The 25,497-nt window shown below is 44.1% G+C and overlaps 1 protein-coding gene across 2 annotated transcripts in view; it reads left to right on the top strand.

The window, feature by feature from the left end:
- RASGRF2 (Ras protein specific guanine nucleotide releasing factor 2) overlaps positions 1-25,497 on the top strand; it is a 1,720,695-nt gene that overhangs the window by 698,312 nt on the left and 996,886 nt on the right. For both annotated transcript variants that reach the window (XM_078675315.1, XM_078675317.1), the window contains exons 6-7: positions 8,894-8,973; positions 14,604-14,797. In XM_078675315.1, coding sequence (XP_078531441.1) covers positions 8,894-8,973; positions 14,604-14,797 — 274 coding nt within the window. The remainder of the gene's footprint in view (positions 1-8,893; positions 8,974-14,603; positions 14,798-25,497) is intronic.

The raw sequence follows: 25,497 nt of genomic DNA on the forward strand, positions 1-25,497 counted from the left end.
CTGCCGGGTTTGGGGGGAGTGGCGTGGGGGCTGCTTCGCGCTGGTATGGCCATGCGTGGATGTTGTTCTGCGTGGTCCAGCGCTTGCCCGATGGTCGCCCCTCCCGGTCTGCCTGGCTTTCTGGGGGGGGTGGCCTCCTGCTCGAAGCTGGATTGGCTGTGGTGTGATGACGGCTTCCGGTTTCCTCGGCCTGGCTTCTTTCCTCATGGAGGTCAGGCGCTCCTGTCCCGGGCTCATTGTTTGGTGCTTAAATGGCGGGGCAGTGGTGAGTACCGCGTAGCGGTTTTTGGCGATTCCTGCTTCTTGCTAGAAGATGGGCAAGTGTTCTAAGAAGCGACGCCATAGGGAGAGGTCGTCTTACTCTTCCTCGAGTTCGTCTCGTTCTCCTTCTCCTAGGGCCAAGTCCAGGCGCCCTGATGGGGGTGATGATGCGCGTTTGAAGCGCTTAATTAAGGAGACCATTGCTGAGATGGGTGCTGGCAGGGCTCGCAGCAGGGGGGCGGCTTCTGCTCCTGTTTCTTTGGACTCCCCTGGGGATGAGTCTGCGGTGGCAGGGGACTCTGACCTCAAGGGGAAGTATGTTGACAAGGACGCTCTGCCGGATATTTTGCGTTATGTCAAGGAGAACATGGGCTTCGCTGATGTGGCTACCCCCAGTACTTCTGGTAGTTCTTTGCTGAGGCAGTTCCAGAGTTCTGCCACGGTGGATGTCCCGGTGCACCCCTTTATTAAGGATGTTTTGAAACGAGAGTGGGCTGATCCTGATCGTATTCTGGGTCCGCGTTTTATGGCCCGGCTTTACCCCCTGCAGGATATGGCTTCAGAGCTCCCGGATTCGATCCCCATTGACTCTTTTGTGGCAAGTTTGGTGGGTCGCACTTCCTTGTCGGAGGACGCTGTGCTGAAGGATCCTGTGGACAAGAAGGCTGACGTTGCTCTCCGGAACGTGTATTCTGGCTCCCATCTGACCTTGAGGGCTGGTGTCTATGGTACTTACGTGTCGCAGTCCTTGCTGTCTGACAATAAGTCCCTCTATCAGTCTATGGATGATGCCACGGACTGTTCCACTCTTCTTGGACACATCGAGCGTCAGGTGGAGCTGCTTTCTGATGTCTCTTTTGACGTGGTGCGGGCGGCTGCCCTCTCCGGCGGCGCTTGTGTGGCGGCTCGTCGCAGTCTTGTACTGAAGGACTGGAAGACGGACTCTGCGCAGAAGTCTTGTGCTCTGCGTATGCCCTTCCAGGTTTCTATGCTGTTTGGGGGGGAGTTGGAAGACAAATTGCACAAGCTATTTAAGGAAAAGAAGCACTCTTCTTTTTTTAAGGCTTCTTATGCTGCCCCTGCTCCCTTTAAGCCTCGGCCTTTCTTCTGCCCTTCTTCTCGAAGGCAGTTTTGGAAGGGCCAGAGGAGATTTTCTTCTGGTCGGGGTCAGGATCGTAAGGCTAGGTCCCCTCCTCCTGCTAAACCCCGTTCCTGAGTCCTTGGCTGTGGGTCCCTGGTTGTTGGTAGGAGGGCGTCTGCGCTTCTTCCTAGACGCCTGGGTTCAGTCCTATTCCGACGCTTGGGTGTTGGACATCTTGCGCGAGGGTTATCTGGTGGAGTTCTCTGCCCCCCCCCCCGGACTCGGGTGTCTACCCAACTCCTTGGCCTGCATGCCGCTCCAAAAGGTTTCATCTCTCTCGAGGGGTGGAGGATCTTCTTCTCAAGGGGGCCATTCAGGAGGTCCCTCCTGCGGAGTTGGGGTCGGGCTTTTATTCCCTGATTTTTCTGGTGCCCAAGGTCACGGGGGGTTACCGTCTGGTTCTGGATTTGAGGGTTCTGAACAGGTGGGTTCTGAGAATTCCCTTTCGCATGGAGACGTTGCAGAGGGTGATTCCTTTGTTGCTTCCGGGACACTTCATGTGTACCCTGGATCTTCAGGATGCCTACTACCACGTTCCGGTGCATCCTCGGTCCAGTCGCTTGCTGAGGTTTTGTGTTCAGGGGCGTCACTTCCAGTTTTGTGTGTTGCCCTTCGGTCTGCCCCGAGGGTTTTTACGAAGGTGGTGGCTCCCTTGGTGGCTTGGCTTCATCTTCAGGGGGTGATGGTGTACCCCTACTTAGACGACTGGCTGATTCATGCTCCGTCCCGGGTCCTGTTGTTGGAGGCGCGGGAGTTGGTTTGCTCCGCGTTGGGTCAGCACGGGTTCCTGATCCCGAAGTGTCAGTTGTCCCCGTCTCAGGACTTGGTGTTCATTGGGGCCTGGTTTCGTACGGACCTCAACCGTGTGTTCCTGCCTGTCCCTCGTGTCCTGACCCTAGTTTCCCTGGCTCGGCTGTTTCGGGCTGGGGGTTGTTTTCCGGTCCGCCTCTGGTTGCGGCTTATGGGTCTGATGGCGGCGATGGTCTTTACGGTGGCTTGGGCTCGGTTCCGCCTGCGCCCCCTGTGGAGTTATCTTCTGTCCCATTGGGATCCTGTGTCTGGGAATTTGAGGTTCCTTCTGCCTGTGTCTCCCGTGGTCCTCCCGACTCTTGTTTGGTGGTCGACCGGGTTGCATCTGTCTCGGGGTCTCCCTCTGCAGCCTTCCCCTTCTCTGGTTTTGACTACAGATGCGAGCTCCCTGGGGTGGGGGGCGACCTTGGGGTCTCAGTCCCTTCAGGGTCGTTGGTCCATCCTGGAGTGTCGCCGCTCCTCCAACTGGAGGGAACTGACGGCGGTTTGTCGGGCTGTGAAGGAGTTTCGTGCCCTGCTCCTGGGTCGGAATGTTCTGGTGCGTTCCGACAATGTGGTGACTGTGGCGTATCTGAACCATCAAGGGGGGTCCGTTCGGCCTCTCTGAACGCTGTGGTTGTTCCCTGTTCTGTTGGGCGGAGGGTCACCTTCTGTCTCTGACGGCGATTCACATTCGGGGAGTGGACAACTTTGTGGCAGATGCCCTGAGTCGTTGCTTTCCGGGGTCGTTGGAGTTGTCTCTCGCCCGGGTTGCGTTTCGGCTTGTGTGCGTGAGGTTTGGGCGTCCCTTTCTGGACCTCCCTTTCTCCCGGCAAAATGCGCAGCTGTCTCGCTTCTGCTCCCGATTCCTGCAGGAAGGTTGTTGGGTGGTGGATGCCTTGCCGGTTCCTTGGCCTCCGCGCCGGCTTTATGCCTTTCCTTCCCTGGCGCTGATTCCTCGGTTTCTGGCTCGCTTGTGTCTGGAGTCTCGGGAAGTGGTTGTGGTCCTGCCCTTTTGGCCTCGGAGGTCTTGGTTTCCGACGGTTCATCTGTTGGCGATCCAGGGCCCTTGGTTTCTCCCCCTGTCCCCGTCTCCCCTGCGTTCGTCCCCGTCCCTGTCTCTTCTCCGGTTGCGGCTGTCGGTGTGGAGGTTGAGAGGCAGGGGTGGCGGCGACGTGGCTTCCCTGAGCATTTGGCTGTGGCCCTTCAGGGTTCCCGTAGACCTTCTACCCTCCGATCTTATGATCGTCATTGGAGTAATTTCAGTAGTTGGTGTGCGGGGTTGGGCCTTTCCCCTTTGCTGTGTTCCTTGCAGACTGTGCTTCAATTTTTGTGGGAAGGTTTCGAGAGGGGTTGGGCTGTGTCCACTTTGCGGGCTCAGTGGGGGGCTGTGAGGGTATTTCGTTCCCCGTGGGGGACCCTGTCGGATGATGAGGACTTCGTTTCTAGTCTTTTCCGTGGGTTTTCCCTTTCTCGTCCTGAGTCCAGGCCTTCCTTTTCTTTGTGGGATTTGCCTTTGGTCCTTTGGGCTTTGCTGGATCCACCTTTTGAGCCCTTGTCGGTCGTGGACTTGAAGTTTGTTACCTTGAAGGTGGTGTTTCTGGTGGCCATCTCCTCTGCTCGACGCCTTGGTGAGTTAGGGGCCTTGATGGCGCGTGAACCTTTCTTGTCCTTTTCGGAGGGTGGGGTGGTTCTTCGCCTTGATTCTGCTTTCGTGCCTAAGGTCGCTTCTCTGTTTCACCGGGCCCAGGAGTTGGTCGTGCCTGCTTTGGGCCTCGATTTTGATTCCCCGGTGGGTCTTTGTTGGTCCTTGCTGAATGTGTGCAGGGCTCTGCGTGTGTATCTGGAGCGCACTTCTGCCTTTCGTGTTTCGGATTCCCTTTTTGTCTCCTTTGGGGCTGCTTCCCGTGGCCGCAAGGCTTCCTCTGTCTTGATTGGTAGATGGCTGAAGCAGGTCATTTCTTTGGCCTACTCTCTTTCTGGTTCCCCTCCTCCGGTGGGTGTCCAGGGTCGTTCTACTAGAAGGGTGGCGGCGTCTTGGGCTGAGGTCCGGGGTGTTCCTCTCTCTGAGATTTGTAGGGCGGCCACTTGGGCTTCTCCCAATACTTTCATCCAGCATTATCGCCTTCCCAATTTGCTGGGTGTGGAGGGCGGTTTTGCTTTGGGGATGTTGGGTTGTGCTCGCCCTTGATTTCTGTGTTTCCAATAAATCTCTGGGTTTCTGTGCTGTCCTGGTGGTTTGTTGTGTTTTTTTCTTGTGGATGAATGCCGGGTTGCTGCTTGGTATGTCTCAACTGTGACCGAAGGTGTCGAGGACGGAGGGTGATGTCCTATTACGTATGGTAATCTTCATTACTCCTTCGTGACTTCCCTCCCTCCCTCCCTTTGCGTGCCTGCCTTCATCTTGGGCTTGGTATTTCAGAGGGAATGCTGGGACATGTACCCTTTTGTACTCCCGGCGGGAGGGGGGTGGGGGTAAGTGCAGTATTCCTTCTTTCTTTTTTTCTGTGGGAAATAGAATTATCTCACTTGTGAACGAAGGTGTCGAGGACTACGGGACCCGGAGTAATGAAGATTACCATACGTAATAGGACATTACTGTTTGCGCTAGCACAATCCGAGCCTCTGACTGTGGTCTCTACACAGCACCAAGGCAACACAGACAGAACCATTGACTCAAACAAACACAGAGCAGGCTAGATGCAATGATGAAGGAAGAATCCAATGCATAATATATACAATGTAAGCAAAAAAGAAATGATAGTTTAAAGATTACATGCACAGCCCAAATTCTAGAATCCAAACAGGTTGTGACAGAGAAGACAGCTTGGGGCTGTCCTGACAGGAGATCTGGTTACCGGCACGAGGGAGAAAATAGTCCAGTTATCAATAATTGCTAACGTTCTTTCTTAAATGCTTTAATTGAGGTAATCACCCAAATGTCAGTAGGGAACTGAGCTTCAGTGTTTGGGAGCACAGCTGAAGAAAGACTAAGTATCCACTTGTTATAGAAGAAATGGGTTTCTATGAAGACATTGTCCGAGCTGCATAGCTGACGAGGGCCTCCAGATTTTCAATTTCTTGGCAGGATAGTAGGTGTGGTTAGAGTGTAAGAGTTTGTGAACTAAGCATGCTCGCTTGAATGTAGATCTGCAGTTAATGGGTGAATTTGCTCCAAGGAAGAAGAACAGAGGTGATTGTCAACTGCTGCGCGCAACGTTTACACCTTTTTCTTTTTTCATGGCTCCAGAAGTAGGGGGAATTCATTCCTGTAGCCACTGTGCTGCATAACACTAATCAATTACACCTGGAGGCGACAGGTGTCTTGCTGAGGGGGCCACTAAACCGAGGACAAGGCCAAAGAGCGGAAACTAAAGAATCTTTCTTAAAAGTACCAGAGCCCTAAGGACTGGAAGCAATGAGCAAACATTACCAGAAGAAGAAACCTTATGCCATACACACACAAGCATTTACTGCACATGATACTGATGATTCCAGCTCCTCATATAAGGGAAAAAGAGGAATGCGTATGTGTATGAGCCTGCACATGCATGGGTGAAGAGAAGTAGAAGAAAGTGACATGCAGTATGTTACTTATCATTGATGGATTGAGAAAAGGGCTTTTGCAACACTAGTATGCATGTCATGAGGGATTGTGCATAACAAAATATGTCGCTTCATTTTTCTAAAGCATAGAGAACGGGGAAAGGAGATTGTCTTGTAGGGGATTTCCATGTATAGTCATAAGCACTTGAATAGTCCCGCCCATGTGCGGGGACCCAGGAGCACTTCTTTAGCCATATCTTCTTAAGTGTATATTTTTCGCCTTTCTTCAGGAGGGCCTGCAAAGACACTTAAGAGATAGAAAGACAATAATGCAGCCTAAATAGATAGGCTACTCTGGCCGTATCTTCATCTTGCAGTGAAAAAAAGACAGCCAGTATACTATATTTTGTGCTATTTGTGTGGTGTTTGGCCCACAGAAAACTCCCCTTCGCAAACTTCCTTTTTTCATGCAAGGGATGAAAGGAGAGGTCAGAAAACCCCATAGGCTGCCATTATATGTCTGAAAATTAGAAGCTGTGCCTTTAAGAATATAGAGACCACCAGTATCCCATCATGCACAGCCAGTGGCAGTTACTTCAGTTCTCTTTGAAAGCTCTGAGAAGTGAATGCATATTCCATGTTATGAATCCGTCTGTCTATTCCACCGGGGAGGAGGGCGGTTTGCTTATGACTTATCATGGAAATACCCCTACAAGAGAACTCGAGTTACAGGTAAGAAACTGTTCCTTCTCTTGTAGGAGATTTCCATGTATAGTCATAAGCACATGAAAGGATTAGCTAGCCCAACCCTATAAAAAAGAGACAGAGAAGTTGATGTAAGTTTAAGAAAATAAATTCCGAAGTGAAGCCTGCCATTGAGCATCTGCCTTGGCATAAGAATCCAGGCTGTAGTGTTTAGTGAAAGTATGAACTGACTTGCAGGTAGCAGCCTTGCAAATCTCAGCAATGGGTATACTCGAAGCAAGGCGGCAGTAGCTGCCGTCTCTTCGGTAGAGTGAGCTTTAGGCTTACTGGAAAGGGATTTGTTAGCTTTTTGGTAACAGAGTAAAATACTGAAAAACAGCGCATCTGGAGATGGAATGCTTGGAAGCTGCTAGACCTGTCCGGAGACAGCCATAGTTTACATATAACTGGTCAGATCTCCGTAGATCCTTAGTTTTAACCAGATAGAATTTCAAAACCCTTCTAACATCCAGGGAATGAAGATATCTGTTTGCTGGAGTAGATGGATGTTGGAACAAAGTAGGCAAGGAAATAGTCTGGTTTACATGAAAAAATCCATAACCACCTTGGGAGGAATTTCGGATGAGACCTCATAACCACTTTAAAGGCATGAAAAACTGTGTATGGCTCTTGACAGCAAAGTGGTGTATCTCACTAACCCTGCGGTGATAGCCACAAGGAAAGCTGTCTTCCAGGACAGATGCTGAAGAGTAGCCCTATGTATGGGTTAAAAAAACTCTTGCATGAGCCGAGAGAGGGCCACATTAAGCTCCCAAGGAGGAAAATGACTTTTAATGAGGGTTAAACCCTTCTTCAAACCCTCCAAGAAATCTTTGATTTGCTAGGGAACAACTGTTTCTAAGTGGCTAACCCTCTCTGTTATCAACGTGGTAGTGCCCTGCTTGGGAGATTCATGTCTTTTGGCTCAGTTCTGCCTCGAGGTGGTGTAAAGCGCTGGGCCTGCACAAACGCTGTGTGTTGATGGTGTGGAAGCATTAGTGTCAGACTTGTCATGATTTGTATTACTCTGTCATAGACTCGCTTGAGGACGATGATTTGGTATGAGTTTATGGCATCAAATGATACCATATTTTCGATTGATAAGCAGGTGGGTCTCCTTATTTCGGAAACAATGAGAAAATAAATGATGTCAGAATGAACAGAGGAAGTGGAAAAATCAGGAAGGGCATTAGGTCAATAAGTTTAATAGCTCAGTGTTGAAAGTATCTAATTTTAAACGGATGCAATTTTATATAAAATGGCTGCTGTACCCTACACTGGATTCTTTGCAGAAAATCAACACCTAGATCCCATCAAATTGCTTTAGGTGCAATTTAGAGAGAGGGGGGAACTGGACTCATTATCTGTGGCTGCCCGAAATTAGATGGATTCTGGGAAAATATTAATAAATATTGCCTGGACACACTGAAGGTCCCAAAGACTTTGAACACTCAGACATTTTAGAATACTAAACAGACTTAACAGCAACTATCCCTAAAAATAGATATTCATCCTGGTCCTGGCCTCCAGGTCGCTGATTCTGCAGCGATGGAGATCAGCGTATATTCCAACTTTTACAGTAAATTGTGCAGGATTAAAGAACACGAGAGAAGTACACTCTGAGAGCAGGCTCCTATAAAAAGTTTACGGCTCTGTGGGAGAGCTCGGGTTAAAAGTAGCTCGGGGAGGCTGCAAATTTGGAATCTGATACATGCGGAAAATATTACTAAATCAGATTGTATAATTAAGGATGTGAATTATTGCACTTTAGCATCATCGTGGTTTTTATTGGGTTTGGTTTTAAATTGGATTTTTTATCATCATGTGGCTGTATTGCTTATGGTACAAATGTATTTCTTCCTCTTAATGTCTTTCGTACTCATAATTTATGAACCATCTCCAAAAAATAATATTAATAATTATACCATATTTTAACTAGTTTGGGTGGAATATTATGTATTGCTTTATTTTTTAAACGTGATTGTATTTTATGTACATCGAGTATAAATAATTATCAGCTTAAATCCTACAACATTCTTTTATTTGTATTACATTGAGAAATTCGGCTACTGTCCAGTGACAGGAAATCCATATTCCATGTGGCGTGTGTAAAAAAAAATTATTAATTTGCTAAAAAGATGAAAGACATGTAGAGACATATGTATTGATGAAGCTCAACAATAGAGTCAGTTTGGCATTGTCTGTAGAATTCTAACGAGCAAAACTGTTAATTGACGATTTATGACAAAGTTCCAAAACGATTTGACATTCAAATTATTGTTCGACCCTCTTGCTTTTGCTAGTGTAATGGGCCTTTTGTGGGTCCAATAGCAGAATATTTCTGTAGTTTAAATTTGTTTTATATGTTTAAGTAAGGTAGTAAATTGTATTTTTTTTACTTTTCTCTTACAGTGAAACAATAATGTTCCTCCATGAAATATTTCACCAGGGATTGAAAGCAAGAATAGCCAATTGGCCTACGTTAATTTTAGGTAAGTAGTAGTGCACTACGAGTTTAAGTCATAATGATACGCTGTTATTGTGCTAGAAACGGACATTTCCTCGGCATTGTCGTTCATGTCATGTTCCTGGAATCCTGGGACAAAAGGGGAATATTGCGACCTTGGCGTCATTCCATTAGGTTAACCTATTTTCTCAAGTCACATGTGACTACCATCTGTCAGGGTTTAGTAAATCCGGGGACAACGTGAGCGAAGCACCTTTCATTACAAAATACAATTACGTCAAAACCAAGGAACACACTTTTAAATCAAATTACATATTAAAAACTTCTTTAGAGGGTGAACGTGGACACTGGAACGTGCGGATTCTTTAAACAATGCTCTGTGCATTAATACAAATACCTCAGACAGACGGGGCCCAGCACATCCTTATGCAATTTTTTCTCTGTGCAGACGATGTATAGGTGTGCTTTATGCTACAAATATGTATTTGTGAAGTAGTGCCTTGGAACCTCCATATTTCTACCAGCGTGACAATTGGGATGTTTTTCCAATTTGTTTTTTTACTTTTAATTAAGCATTGGCCATTAGTCTCTCAAAGAAAGAGGCACTGTAAAATGTATTTCTCTATGTATTGAAAATGGCCTTAAAGGTACCGTTTGCTCTGAGACTTTATGCTTGAACATTAGATTTTGTTCCATTTTAACAATCCTCAAGGCTTGACTTTTGTTTCGTATAAAAGATTCTTGAGTGTGTTCTTTTACACATGAGGTTAGACAATTGAATATTATTGACAACAAAATGCTTTTCATTGCCCAACGCCATTTTGCCCACGTTGCCAAAGCCAGTGTCCCTGCTTCTGTGTGGATTATGTTCCCTCCATAGTCGCACCCTGCTTTTTACCGCCTGGTTCCATGACTTCCTTCAGCCCATGTTCCATTTCAGACTGCACCGCCGTGCTACACCTGTCCTTCTCTCACAGAGACCCCTCAGGCAAAGAGACAGTGCACTGCCTGCCGAATGGGAGTTCTCGCTCACTGACTTCCTCAGCTTCCTGCTTGAGCCAGCCCTTAGATAAATGTAAGCATCCCTCATAGTGGGCTCTATAGAGGCGAAGGCGCATAGGTTTGTTTTCCACCTCCCACCCCGCTGCGTGGACAAAGAGCACAACCAGGCCTGACGCTCCCTCTGCCTCTGTCTAGCACCAAACTTTACTCCTGAGGCTTAGAAGAGCGCGTGCCCCGGTCCAACTGTTCCAATCACCTGCTCCTGTGTAGGGTGTTAACATTTGGCAAATATTTTCTCCAATTCACAAAAACATTTATGAGACGGAAGTGGTACTACAGGAGGTCTCCTTTGCATACTCTTGTGTGCCTTTGTAAATCGGTCCTGAAACGTCCAACTCTCTGTTGATGAAACTACAGAGAGGGCGGAGTTCTTTCTATTTCTACGGAATGTATATAATAGTTCCTAAATGTTCCAATTTTAGATGTTTTTTTTTTTTTTTAAATAATATTTTATTGGAAGGAAAAACAGAGTCATGAAATCAGTCACAATTAAAACAACACAATTGAATCAATGTACAAATCAAGCAGGAAAATAAATTCGCATACGTTTCGTCATATGGGTCCGGCTCGGGCCATTGCCAGCTCAGTTGTCGGAGATTTACAGAGTTCACCTCGATATTTGTTCCAATCTCCCCATTTCTTATCCCATTTCTTGGGGCAGCCTCTGACTTTATACACTGTTTTTTCGACAATCATGCAACGGTCCATCTCAGCCATCCAGCCCACCACCAGCCGCCTCTCTGGAGCGCCCCATTTCATAGCGATGGAGCGCTTAGCAAGGAGGAAACCCAGCGCCGCCCATTGTAGTTCCAGTTCGTTCAGGTTAGTGGCTCCCCACATATTAAGGACACATTCTTTCGCGATTGTGGGACTGTCTTACCCAGGGAGTTGCCCATCTTACGGATAGTTCCCCCCCAAAAGTGTTGAATCACCGGGCAGTCCCCTAGGGTGTGATAGAAGGTGCCAGGTGAGCCGCAACCTCTTAGACACAACACGTCAGGGCGTCTACCAATTTTGGCCAGTGTTGGAGCAGACATGTAGGCTCTATGTAAAACCTTCAGTTGGATCAGTCGGAAATGATGGCAGATAGCTGCTTCCCTAGGGGACATTAGGGCCGCCTGCCATTCCTCATCATCTGAAAGACCCAAGTCGTCCTCCCATTTGTTCCGCAAAGGTTGGAAGGAGTCAGGGAGATTGTTACAGAGCTTGCGGTAAGTGTAGGAGATGGCCTTTTCAGGGAGAGGTTCAGACAGTAGTATATCCTCCAGGGGGGGAGTTTCAGGTATGGATGTGAGATCAGGAATTGCAATGAGGATGGCGTGTTTGATTTGTAGAGAGCGAAAAGATTCAGTCAGTGCAAGGGAGTGTTTGGCCTTTAGCTCAGCAAATGTCAGTAGTCTGCCCCTATGTACTAGGTCTCCCACTGTCGAGATCCCTATCGTGTCCCATTTGTCGAATCCCTAAAGGAAGCAAAGGGAACCCAGTCGTTGCGACGACCATAGGGGTGTTGTCTTGGTAAGTTTATCCGACCATCCCATACACTTGTTGGCCCTGTGCCATATTGCGACCGTGTGTGCCATGGGTCCTGCATATCTATTCCTGACCGGCTTGCTGTAGAGGGCCCCCAGATATCCCTCCCTCCCGGTCTGGCATCTATCAAGGAGGAAGGCCGGATTCAGGCAATTTTAGATGTTTTGATGACAAATCTCGAAGGCATGTAAGTGTGTGTAAAACGGTACTACAGGAGTACTGCTTGTTGTGCACAGTGGCCCATAATGCCTTTGTTACCAGTGGTGTCTATTATTCAACAAGGCCTCCTGGCCAGTCCACTGATGTGATGACAGTTCCATAGGCACGGCAGCCTAGGGAAATGGTTTTTTGATACTTGTTGATTATTGAGAGGCCTGTGACGATATTCAGGAAACTCTACATCATAGAAAACTAGCGGGATACATTTCTTTGTTTATTTCTTGGAAATGATCCATTGCGGGAGAGGTCAATTAGAAATGGCTGCATTTTTTGCGCAATAAACACGAGCTTCAGTTCCATCTAGACCTCCTAGATAGGCAGCGAGTGGATTACCTGAAGTGGTGCTGAAACAGAACAAACACGACGTTGCTATGTTTGGTGTTAGTCCTAGCATTATTTTTCTGCAGAATTGCATATTACTGGTAATTCTCTAAGACATCACAGGCACATGCTACCACTTCGTTGTCCTTTGGTGCCCAAATGTGTTTGTAGCCCTAAAAATACTTGCTGTCGGCATATCCCAAAAAGTTTATTTTTTAGGTTGGTATTGTGTATGAGTAAGAAACATTAAAGTATATGGGGGAGTGCAGGGACCTCCTGCACTGTATCCTGTGGCACTCCGATTAGAGAAAGTAACTTCTTCACAAAAGTTCAATGAGTATATAATAGAGTCAAAAATGGGATATCACCATTCATCAATGTTCCATAGATGAGTTTTATTTTAAGAGTGACGTATTAACTCATAGTGACTAGATGAAAAGGTTTTATACACGATTCAAAGTTCAAGAAGATCCAATTGCATTATTGGAGTCCCTATGCATTTCGGGACAGTGGCCCTTCGTCAGGGGACAGCAGATCGCAATCTGAAAATGGAAAGTACAGAGTATCAGGAAGGAGAGCTGCCTCCAGTGGGTGTTTACATAAAAAAGTGAAAATGTCCGTCGGAATTGACATTAACGAAAAAGTGAGGATAGACATGCAAAGAAAACACATGTGTGGGCGTTTAGTTCCTCAAAAACGAAGTGCCGAAAAGTGAAAACAACAGGTCTATCTGAGAAAGTGAAATAAATGGAGTCAGTGGGTGAGATATCGGGTAAAAAGAAAAGCATACCAGGCAAAAACGCTACAAACTTAGGGAGTGGATAACCGAACCAAAATAAACATCTTAAATCACCCGTGTGATGGAGGGTAAAGCAAACAAAATATTTAAAACTCACCGGATCAGTGCACCGAGTAACACATAGCGTGTCAATCAGACGAGTAAAGCGTCGCGAAAGTGTCTCCAGGAAGTGAATACAAGAAAGAGTGGAGCATAAACATGAAAAGCGGACTACGGAGAGTGCGTACCAAAAGGTGGGGAAAGTGACGATAGACTACGGACGTGAACGTGAACCATATGCAACTCAATGAAAAACAAGGGAAATAGAAATAAAGATGAAAATATACAGGGGATCGGAGAAAGGAGCGGGGTGATAAGACTAATAAAATAATGAAGGTAAAACATGACAGTGGGTCAAAAGACAGGACCCGGATAAAAAACAACGAGTTAAGTTAATGAGGGTAAACGGGGCAACCATCTTAGAGAGGGAACAAATGTTCAATGTACAGTGGAAACATGAGGCCTAGGAGGAACCAATGGGTCAGGAAAAGATGTGTAAAAAAACAAAGAGAAAGGGTAGAAATGCAGGTAAAGGGAGGATAAGAGAAATACTGAATAACAGACATAAAATGGAAGAGTGACAAGAGTAATGGAGAATTAAATAAGAAACTTATGAAAAACGTAGTGGAAGGTAAAAGTGCAAGAGAATGAAGAAGGTCAACAATAGTAACTATGGAAAAATCAGAGAAAACAACTATATTCAATCCGATCATAGAGGCCTTTGGGCTGGCATGCATCAAGTCTCTTTATCCAAACTGTTTCTCTTTGAAGGAGTCTCTTTCTGTTTTCAATGCCTGGTCTCAGCGGAACAATCTCCAAAACAAGGAACCGCAGTTGGCTGACGTTATGATGGTGTGAGGTGAAATGAGCAGCAAGAGGTGCTTTAATGATCTTGTTCCTTATGGTGCTCTTATGTTCAGTCAAACGGACTTTTAGTTTTCTTTCAGTTTTACCCACATAGGGTAACCCGCAGGGACATTTGAGGAGGTAAACAACATTTTTAGAATCACAAGTAGCGTTGGTCAGAAGTTTGATGGTCTTTCCAGAGGATGGATGGTTAATTGAGTTCCCAGAGATGATGTTGTTGCAGTGCTTGCAATTCAGACTCTAATCGGAGTGCCACAGGACACAGTGCAGGAGGTCCCTGCACTCCCCCATATACTTTATTGATTCTCGGAGCCCCCACTGGCCAGGAGGGACTCTTTCCTGGGCACCTGAAGATTCACGTACGATCGTGTTTAAGTTGACCCAGCTGATTTTGTACAGAGGGTGTGCCGCCATCACCCATCTATTCGCTTATTCTGAGTAAGAAACATAACACACCAATGTGAGATTTTGCCATTTGTCTTTGTTTTCATAATGCGAGCTCATTATGCGTATACGGGGTCCTATAAGGGATAGAATGTTTAAGTGGCTGACACATTTCACAATTTTTATTGCTAAATTAAGGGAATTCTGTGGCCTTAGAGGTGTCAAGCACTTTTGACAATAGTATTGCTAAAGTATATGTATACAAATCTTCTAAAATGAGCATTTGTGTCAAACCTGTGGAAAACATTAACCGTGACCTACATGCATGAGTTTAAATAATGCAAATGTAATAATGGAACCCTTATGGTCAATGTGCTTGATTGATTATGATTCAGTGGAAGTGAATAACCAATACACTTTGTTGTTTTATCTAGCTGACTTGTTTGATATTCTGCTTCCAATGCTGAACATTTACCAAGAGTTTGTTCGTAATCACCAGTATAGCCTGCAAGTGCTGGCAAACTGTAAGCAAAACAGAGATTTTGACAAGCTCCTGAAGCAATATGAATCTAACCCCGCCTGCGAGGGAAGGATGCTGGAGACCTTTCTTACATACCCTATGTTTCAGGTAAATTCAGCCTCTCTATTAGCATACAAGGAGCTCCTTATCTTAGAATAATTAACTTAGTCCTTGGGTGAACACTTATGTGATATGAATGAATAGCAATATAACCATTGTGTTAGGCTTTTGTGGTGCTGCAGTCTGCTTGCAAGCTAATGGGAGATGTTGCCATGGCTATCCTGCACCAGTTCTGTATTCTGAGTACCCTAATTATGCAGTTATAAGAGAATGTGCTTATTATGTTCGATCTGTTTAAAAACAATATTGCAGTCATGCTGGGACAAACACTCTTCTTTTCTATTTGACCGCATAGGAAACATTTTGCAGATTCTTTAACATCCATATTTGCTGTTTACGTGTACTGAAGAGTTTGGACTATGGAGTTTTCTGGTGTTTACTAATCTAAAAACTACTGTTGCGTTACAATAATTTGTATAATGTGCTGCAAGATAAGAGTTGAAGTACCTTTCAACCTTTTGAGGATTCCGACGTAAATGATGGGCAGGTGTGAAGTTGTCAGATTAGAGGTTCATTTCTGATTCTTTTGCTGGAGCCAGTGTCTGTGTTGTGATCATTGACTGTTTAATGGATGCGACTGTCAGTTTTTTCAATTGCATTGGGTGATCGGGGTCATGTGGCATGAGAACTGCTTAGTGTGTACTATGTCAATGTAACACATGGATGTACTTTGTGCTTTTGGGGGGCACATTACACACCTGGTTGCATCTACTGGCGCTGCTACGGCTCGCCACCCAACACTGAAGGTGCATTCTCCTGCACCATCTGCCATTTCATGTGCACTTTCCCTCACCCACCTAACTCCCACCATGCATCTTCCACACTCAACACACACAACTACACACACCCGAACTTCACTACACCACCGCCCACACTGTCCTGCATACTCCTCAACACTCACTCACTAAACACTCTACTGAAATTTGGGATCTGCTACATTATCGCTCACCAAACTTGTTCTCCCTGACTGAAATATGTCTGACTCACTCGTCGGCCTCCTTCATCGCCACAGCAACCGTCCCTGAACAAACAAGACCACAGGACCGAACAGGACAAAAAGGCCTGGAGTTGGAATTCATCCAATACTCCACCACCAAAATGTATCACCAGCATGTAACACTTGACCTTCAAACTCCTCCTCACAGCTAACTACACCCTGATGCACACTCTCATCTACCGCCCTCCCGAACCATGTGCCAACTTTGGCACCACCATTACAGACTTCTTAGCCCCCCTGATCCTAAACTTCAGTGCTTTTAACCTCCCTGGCAACCTCAACTAACACCTGGAGGATTTCACTGATCCCAACACCACCAGCTCCCTCGAAGACCTGTCTAACCTCAGGCACAGAAGGCCCCACTGACACTGCTGACTCCTACTGGCCCCCATCTTCACCAGTTTAAGAAACATCACAGTAGATAAGTCCCCACCAAGCACCTGGTCCAACCATATGCTCACCACCAAAGAAATACCGTCACCAAATCTTCAAGATAGGACTGAATAGGATCGCAGAAGCATTGTGGTTTACCAAACTCCAATACCACCGGACCGGCACAAAAACAACGTACCCAAATCCATCTCCAACTTCAACACCTGGATCACCGCATATGCAGACACCCTAGCTCTTCTCAAAGCCAGCAAAGCCAGGAGAACCAAACTGTGAGCAAGCTGGTTAACGTCTCAACAAGCGCTACTGCAAGCTACTTGAACACAGATGGAGACAAAGTCAGAATGCACTGACAAGGGCACTTGCAAATCTGCCCTTAAATGCTGCCATCAGCAAATCAGAGCCACCAATAGATCTGCACTCACTGACCACATCAAAAGCTGTGGCAGGGAAATCTTTGCTATAATGAAATAGTTCACCTCTCCAACAGCGTGTAACCCCCTCTCAGAACCTCTGCAACCAGTTGTACGTATTCATTAACAACAAGGTCACCAGCATCTATGAAAGCTTCCAACCCCAACTGGACCCTTCCACCCTTGCTGCCCTCCTGCCCATCTCTACTAACACCCAGAGGACCACCCTGAACTCCTGGCTCACGATCACCACTCAAGAATCCACAACAACCAGGACCGACTCTTGTCAGAACCTCTCCTGACCACGGCCATTTCCCTTACATTCCGTAAGCTACGCAATAATTTGCCAGACCCCTTACTCACTCTTCAGGATAAATGGCAGGGAGACTTGGGAAACAATGAGGATGAGGACTGGCAAACCGCCCTGATGTCCCCGAGAGAGGCAGCTATAAACCACCGCTTTCGACTTATCCAACTGAAGATTTTACATCGGACATACCTCACTGAGGTAACCCTGGCTAAGATAGGGACAAAACAGGATGTACTTTGCCTGCACGGCTGTAACCAGATAGCCATATTCAATCATATAATATGGGACAGCCCCTTGATTCGTCACACATGGGACAGGGCTACGGCCAAGCTGCAAGATGCGCGGGGAGACAACTCGCTTTGACACACTCATTGGGGATTCAGAACCTCTGGGATGCCACCGACCTTATGGACACAGAACAGCAGTTCACTACCCTGGGGTGCACATTGGTTAAAAGAGCCATTGCTATGAAATTGGGGGCTGCGGACCGGCCTTTACTTATTGGATGGGTGGCGGAAATGGACAGATGCATGGTAGCCAAAAAGGAGGTCTACAAATCTAGAGGCTGCCCCAAAAAATGGGACAAAAAATGGGGTGCCTGGAATGCTTATCGGGGGGAACTGTGCGTCTCGCCGACAGTGGAACTATAAATGTCGAAAGATGAGCCACTGAACTGTAATGTCTGACTGTATTATTGTACATAATAATGCTAAATTCCAATATGCAAAAGAATGTATATTGCAGTGAACGTGCAAGTGACAACTGCTACATTATCAATAAAATTATTCATAAAAAAAAGAATCCACAACAACCATGCAGTCCATACTCTCTGGAGCACCCTAACACCCCTGCACCCACCTCACCTTCATCAAAGGACTGGATGCCATCAGTGCAGTCTTCACCCCAATCCTGAATGATTCAATCATCACAGCCACCTACCCAGACACCTCGAAATATGCCAAAAAACTCCTCAAAAGACCCTCAGCAGACCCGCCAATTCTAGTCAACTACCGGCCTAGCTCCCTGTTACACTACCCAGCAAAAGTAATGGGAAAGCTGAAAAACCTACACCTAGCCACCCACCTCACTGACAGCCACCTCCTCAACACCACTCAATCTGAATTCAGGCCCAATCACAGTAGAGAGACAACCTTTATCGCCACCACAGATGACATCCTGATGACCATTGACAGAGGTGACATTGCGGTCCTCATCCTACTGGCTCTTTCCACATCCTTCGACACCATCTCCCACCCCATCCTTATCCAACAACTGCACAAAGATGGCATTCAAGGACCCAGACTTTGCTGGATTTGGCTCCTTCCTGACTGATCACATCCAGGCAGCCAGCCTGGCCCCCTTTGCCTTGGATGCCGTCAACCCCCTATGCAGAGTCCTGCAAGGATCTTCACTCAGCCCCACTCTGTTGAATGTGTACATGACCCCACTCACCAGCATCATCTATGCCCATGGAATTAACATCATATCCTAGGCTAGCAATACCCAGTTCATACTTTCTCTCTCCAAGAAGACACCAAACACCAGGAGCAATTTCTCCAGCTGTTTGGCTAAAATCAGCAGATGAATGACAACTGCCTCAAGCTCAACACAAACAATAAGGAAGTAGCAATCTTTGGCAAAGTCAACTCAGTCTGGGACTCCACCTGGTGGTCTGCTGAACTCTGCCCACACTTTTCAGGCAACTCATGCAAAAAACCTCTCAAAAGTAATCAACTATCAACTCACCATGTTCAGCCAAGTAAACCCATTCTCCGTCTCCTGCTTTCACACACTCCAGATGCTCAAGAAGATCTTCAAATAGCATATCTACCAACATTCACAGAACTGTCGCTCAAGCCTTCACCATCAGCAAGCTGGATTACTGCAACACACTCTATGCTGGAATCACCACTCAACTGACCAGAAGATTCCAGACCACACACAACTCAGTGGTCAGGCTCACCCTCAACCTCCCCTTTGCACTCACATCACTCGACACCTCAAACAACTCAACTGGTTCCTAATCCACAAATGAGCACTCTTCAGTCACCTCATGCACACATACAAATCCTTAAACAACATTAGCCCTTTGTACTCCAGCAACTGCATAAACTTCCACAAACATACTAAACTCATCCGCTGAGCTGGATTCCTACTCATTCACACCTCCTGCATTTACTGAATTAGATCTGGCAGTGTGGAGGAAATTAGAAAGCAGGAAGAATGAATTTAGGTCATGAGGATTGGAAAATCTAGCCACTTTGAGTCCAGAGGCTCTTACAACAGGTGGACGGCCCAGCTTTCACAAAACAGCATAATCTCAGGATCAATTATTGAAGTGTACTCTCCAGCCTTAGGCAGTGGCAGGAGTTTCATCTGTTGACTCATCTGCTCCAAGAAAGAGAGTACAGTATTTTTTCAATTATATCGAAAACAATTAGTATTTTATAGATTACATAACTTATAGTAACATTAAAAAATATCCATACACTATTCTATGTCAGGTTTTACATATAAAACTAAGAATTATGGGTAATTGTAGTATCCTTGTTTGCAGATATTTCCCTTTTAATACAAATTCCAATGTTGTACATATTTCCCTTTTAAATAGAATGTCTCTTCATAGCTGCTCATGCACATTGTGTTATGGATTCCATTTAGAATTGTTATGGTCTGAAATGGATTGGGGTGGAAAAAAAGGACTGGTAACTTAGAGAGCGGATGTACTGTGCTGCAGTTCAATAAACCTTGGATTTTACTTGGAATTATCTTGGATTTTCAACTTCTTTATTACAAAATTGGCCACGAGGGTGTCTAGTACCTACTACTACAGCAACACAGGTGTGGTACACCTGATTTTGAAAGGATTTTGGATTTTTACCTGATCTTAACCTAGTTTGGATTTTATAAACTTTTGAAGATTGGAGCCTGGTTCATTCCTACATAGAAGACGTTGCTATCGACTATCCTACTTTAAAACTTTATTTTACTTGGAATACTATTTACACCTGCTCTCACTGGTGTACAATATTCTATTGGTAACGCTTTTCATCTTGGAGACTGCACGGTTGAGGACGCTGTGTTTACCGAAAACTACGAAATTTATGGGTGTTTGCGCGAAAGTTTCACAATTTTAAACGAAATAAGCAAATGTTTACCTTTGAATGTGGTTTCAACGGGCAACACGTGAAGGACTGAGTCTTCCTGTGCAACAAATCTCCATGCGCCGTGTTGGAGCGTGCAGTTACCATGGTTTCCAAGTACGAGGCTGATGATGCTACACGCATGGAGTGTCACGTCGCGTAACGTGAAGGTGGCTATATTTGTTTACATCTGCACCGAGTTTTTGCTGGAAATTTCGAGCTAGTGCTAGACTTTTGCACAATAATCTACAACTGCTGTGTAGGACATTACAGCGCTGATGTACACAGCTGGTGTACTCAAGGATTGAATTTGTGTTTATTTACTTTGCATTTTATTTTCTTTCAACGGTAATAATATCATATTGCTTCATTTTGTTCACTATTTAATTTGTACTATTATCATTTTCACCATGCAGTTTGACCTTCCTTCGAAATTTTTACAATGTAAGGGTGATCCTCCCATCCCCTGGAACAGATGGAAGGAGGAGTTTTTAACTTATTTAAAGGCTATTGATGGGGAAAGGATGGGAAATGAAAGAAAAAAGAATATTGTTCTTCATTGTTTAGGATCCGAAGGGCAAGCTATTTTTAGAAATTTACCACCTGTTCCTGGTGACTCTGGTGTATTTGATGAAGCAATGCTTCGTGTAGAAACACGTTTCAAACCCACAACCAGTATTGCTCTGAATCGTTCCAAGTTTTATACGAGGGCACAGAAAGAAAATGAATCTTTTGATGATTTTTTAACGGGTTTGAGAGCTTTGGTGGTTTCATGTAATTTTGGTGCAATGACAGACGAAATGATCAGAGATCAGATAATTGTCAATGTTAAATGTAAGAAAACACAGGAACAATTGTGGATATTAGGTAATCCCACTTTATTAGAAAGCATTTCCACTGCCAAGGCTTTTGAACAATCTAACAAATGGATGAAAACTATTGGAGAAACGAGCACTAGGAGTAGCAAGAATGATAAACTAAATGAAGAAGTATGTGCTATGAACAATGTTACAAAAGGTTTTCAAAACTATAGGAATATATCACGTAACCGCATTGTATGTTTTAGATGTGGGAGTTACAATCATGTAGCTTCCTTCAAGTTTTGTCCTGCCTTGGGAAAAGAGTGCAACAAATGTAGTAGAGTTGGTCATTTTTCCAAGTCCTGTAGGGAAGACAAAAAGAAAATTGGGGACAAAAGTAATTATTTAAAAAAAGGGGAAATCTCTTGTGTGAGAGATGACACTGATTTGGGATCAAATTTGTCAAGATGTGAGCATGTCGTGTCTGATGAATCCCTTAAAGAAAGAGGAATGATTGTATCATTAGTGAGTTTAGGGTTGCTTGAAGAGGATATGTTGGACTCTCCTAAGTGTGTGGTTAAATTTATGGATGTTGAACTAGAGCTAATGGCTGATTCTGGGTCTCCGTGGACCATCATAACGGAAGAATACTTTCATGAAATGTATGAATCTAAGATTGCGAAGAGTGATTTGTGCCCTCCTGATGTAATGGCAAAAGGTTTCAATGGTTCAAACATTGATTTCATTGGTTATATTGCTTCCACCATATATTTTAAGGATCAATCTGCGTACATCAAATTATATGTTGTAGTAAAGGGTGTGAATGTTCTGGGTTGGCGCGATCAATTCAAACTTAACATTACGTTGAATCCACGCAGCAAAGATCCAGTCATGGTGTTAAAGAATAGAGATGAGTTAAATAAAAGAATTATGTTTGTAGAAGAGAGTGATGCTTGGAAGTTACTTTCGTGTGAGTTTCCTGGAGTTTTTTCAGACAAGTTAGGTAAGCTAAGCAGGTTCACTCATGTCATCAAGCTCAAACAACGAGCTGAACCAGTTGTGCAAAAACTTAGACCTGTACCACTCAATGTTAGAGAAGAGTTAAGTGATACTCTAAAAGATATGTTAAAAAATGATGTCATAGAGGAGATAGAATCGTCAGAATGGGTTTCGCCAGTAGTTTTGGCACGCAAACCTGATAAATCTCTGAGAATTTGCATAGATTTGAGAGCACTTAATGCTAATATAGTGGTAGATTGTCATCCTCTGCCGAATATCAATGAAGTAGTGAGCATGATTGGTGAGGCTGTAGTTTTTTCTACCTTAGATTTGAGATCTGCGTATCATCAGGTAGTGTTAGCAGAGGAATCACGTCATCTCACAGCATTTATTATACCTCAGGGATTATATCAATTCAAACGGATGCCATTTGGTTTGGCATCGGCAGCCTCAGTTTTTCAGAGATCGATGTATCATATTTTTAAAGACATGAGTGACTATGTGAAGTGTTTTCAGGATGACATTTTAGTATTTTCTAAGAGTGATGAAGTACATATGGAACACCTGAGTAATGTGTGTAAAATGTTAAGTAAGTTTGGTTTTACCATTAGGAGTAAAAAGTGCAAGTTATTTCAAAAGAAGATAGAATATTTAGGGCATACTATTTCTGGGAATGGTGTTACTCCTAAGAAATCGTTAGTTGATGCAATCCTGAAAGCTCCTACACCCGATTGCAAAGATAAATTGTTATCATTTTTAGGACTCTGAATATTACAGTAAGTTTATAGTTGGTTTCGCAACTAAAGTGGAGCCGTTAAGAGAACTAACCAGGAAAGATGTTTAATTTTTGTGGGGAACTAAACAACAAAACATTTTGTAATAAAGAAGTTGAAAATCCAAGATAATTCCAAGTAAAATCCAAGGTTTATTGAACTGCAGCACAGTACATCCACTCTCTAAGTTACCAGTCCTTTTTTTCCACCCCAATCCATTTCAGACCATAACAATTCTAAATGGAATCCATAACACAATGTGCATGAGCAGCTATGAAGAGACATTCTATTTAAAAGGGAAATATGTACAACATTGGAATTTGTATTAAAAGGGAAATATCTGCAAACAAGGATACTACACATTTTCCCCCTAAAGAAAATTAAGTGACTACGTAAACATAAAAAAAAAACCAAATGTTTACACATAAAAGAAACTACTGGTTATAATAGAAAATTTAAGACACACATTTGGATACTCTTCTAACATTCCATCTTTTGCCATCTTGTGTGACAACGCTATTGTGATAAACTTTCACAACCTTCATAGGTTTGCCAAACTTTGTCTCACCTTTGGTAATATGACCAGGTTTACGAATCCTAACCACATCACCTACCATAAAAGCAGGTTGTTTGACTTTCATCCTAGTATCATAATCACTTTTGTATTTGCACTGTTTGAGTTCCACTTTCTCAGCTACATCCTTGACATTCACATCAACCATGCGATAACCAGCACTTTTCTTAAACCACCAAGGACATAGGTTAGATACAGGATCTCTACCCTTTAGTAGGCGGAAAGGAGAAACTTCTGTAGTGGCATGAGGCGTTATACGGTACAGCCATAACTTTTCTCTCAATTTCTCCTTCCACATTCCCCCAAACTTCCGAGCCCATAGGATATCTTGTTTGAGAACCCTGTTATATCTCTCCACTAGCCCATTTCCTTGTGGTTCATACAGAGCAGTGGTGCAATGCTTTATACCATAAGTACTCAAAAACTCCAACATTTCTGAAGATTTGAACTGTACCCCATTATCTGATACAATGCTTTCTGGGAATCCTTCTCTTGAAAATATCTCTCTCAAAAATAAAATAACACTTTCAGTGTTAGGATGAGGTACCAGTTTGACCTCAGGCCATTTGGAGTGATAATCCACAGCAACTATAGCGAATCTACACTCCTGTGGTAAAAAATTGAATGGACCAGCAATATCGATCCCTAATTTCTGCCATGGATGATCTGGCCACTTCACAGGAGTCAAAGGTGCAGGATCACATTTGCACGTCTTATCACTTTCAATGCACTCAGGACACTCTCTAACAAATGTATCTACAAACCTATCCACTCCTGGCCACCAGAAATTTGACCTAATTAATCTTTTCATGGACGACATGCCCATGTGACATTCATGACTCATTTGCAAAATAACATCTCTTACCGCAAAAGGTGGAATACATTTTCCAGCTCTGAATAGTAGATTTCCCTCTATGGCCAACTCATCAGCAACATTGTAAAATGGTATAACTTTAGCTGGAATTCATTCCTTAGAAGGCCAACCCACACTCACATAATCTCTCACTTTGCACAAGACATCATCCTCACTCATGCTTTTCATCCATAAATCTTCTGAAATGATACTGAATTTCTCAGACAATAATTCTGAAATGCTAGTTACGACTTCAGTATCTTCATCATCTCTGACACTGGGATATGGTAATCTTGACAAACAATCTGCAGTCACATTGAGTTTCCCAGGCACATATTCTATGTCAAAACTATATTCTTGTAATCGTGACATCAATCTAGCAATACGAGCAGTCGCACTTAAACCTCCACCGGGTGAAAGAATACCCACCAAAGGCTTATGATCAGTACGTATCAAAAATCTTGCACCCCAAATATAATTCCGGAAATGTTCAACAGCCCAGACACATCCTAATAATTCCTTTTCGATTACAGCATATCGTTTTTCAGTGTTATTTAGAGATCTAGACGCGAATGCAACATTCCAGTCCTCCTTACCCGAACGTTGCGAAAGCACGCAACCCAGGCCATAAAGGCTAGCATCCACTGTCAAAACACAAAGTTTGTTCAAACAAAACGGTCTAAGTGTAGGAGCTGACACCATGTCAAGTTTAATACTGTCAAAAGCGTTTTGTTGTTTAGTTCCCCACAAAAATTCAACATATTTCCTGGTTAGTTCTCTTAACGGCTCCACTTTAGTTGCGAAACCAACTATAAACTTACTGTAATATTCACAGAGTCCTAAAAATGATAACAATTTATCTTTGCAATCGGGTGCAGGAGCTTTCAGGATTGTATCAACTAACGATTTCTTAGGAGTAATAACACCATTCCCAGAAATAGTATGCCCTAAATATTCTATCTTCTTTTGAAATAACTTGCACTTTTTACTCTTAATGGTAAGACCAAACTTACTTAACATTTTACACACATTACTCACATTACTCACTCTCTAAGTTACCAGTCCTTTTTTTCCACCCCAATCCATTTCAGACCATAACAATTCTAAATGGAATCCATAACACAATGTGCATGAGCAGCTATGAAGAGACATTCTATTTAAAAGGGAAATATGTACAACATTGGAATTTGTATTAAAAGGGAAATATCTGCAAACAAGGATACTACACAATGTAGCCCAGTTCTTTTTCATGTTATTAGAATTCAATCAAAATAATTGAAGACCCCTAAAAAAATACAAAAACATTAAAAAAACTTTAAAAAGTGTGTTTAATTTGAGTAAAAGTAATATTATTTTAAAAGCACTTTGTACATCCCTGTACATTCTTTATGAAACAACACATGTATAAAAGTCATAAGTACCCAAATAGATCGACC

The sequence above is a fragment of the Lissotriton helveticus genome, chromosome 2_1 (assembly GCF_964261635.1).
Source record: "Lissotriton helveticus chromosome 2_1, aLisHel1.1, whole genome shotgun sequence".
NCBI lineage: Eukaryota > Metazoa > Chordata > Amphibia > Caudata > Salamandridae > Lissotriton > Lissotriton helveticus.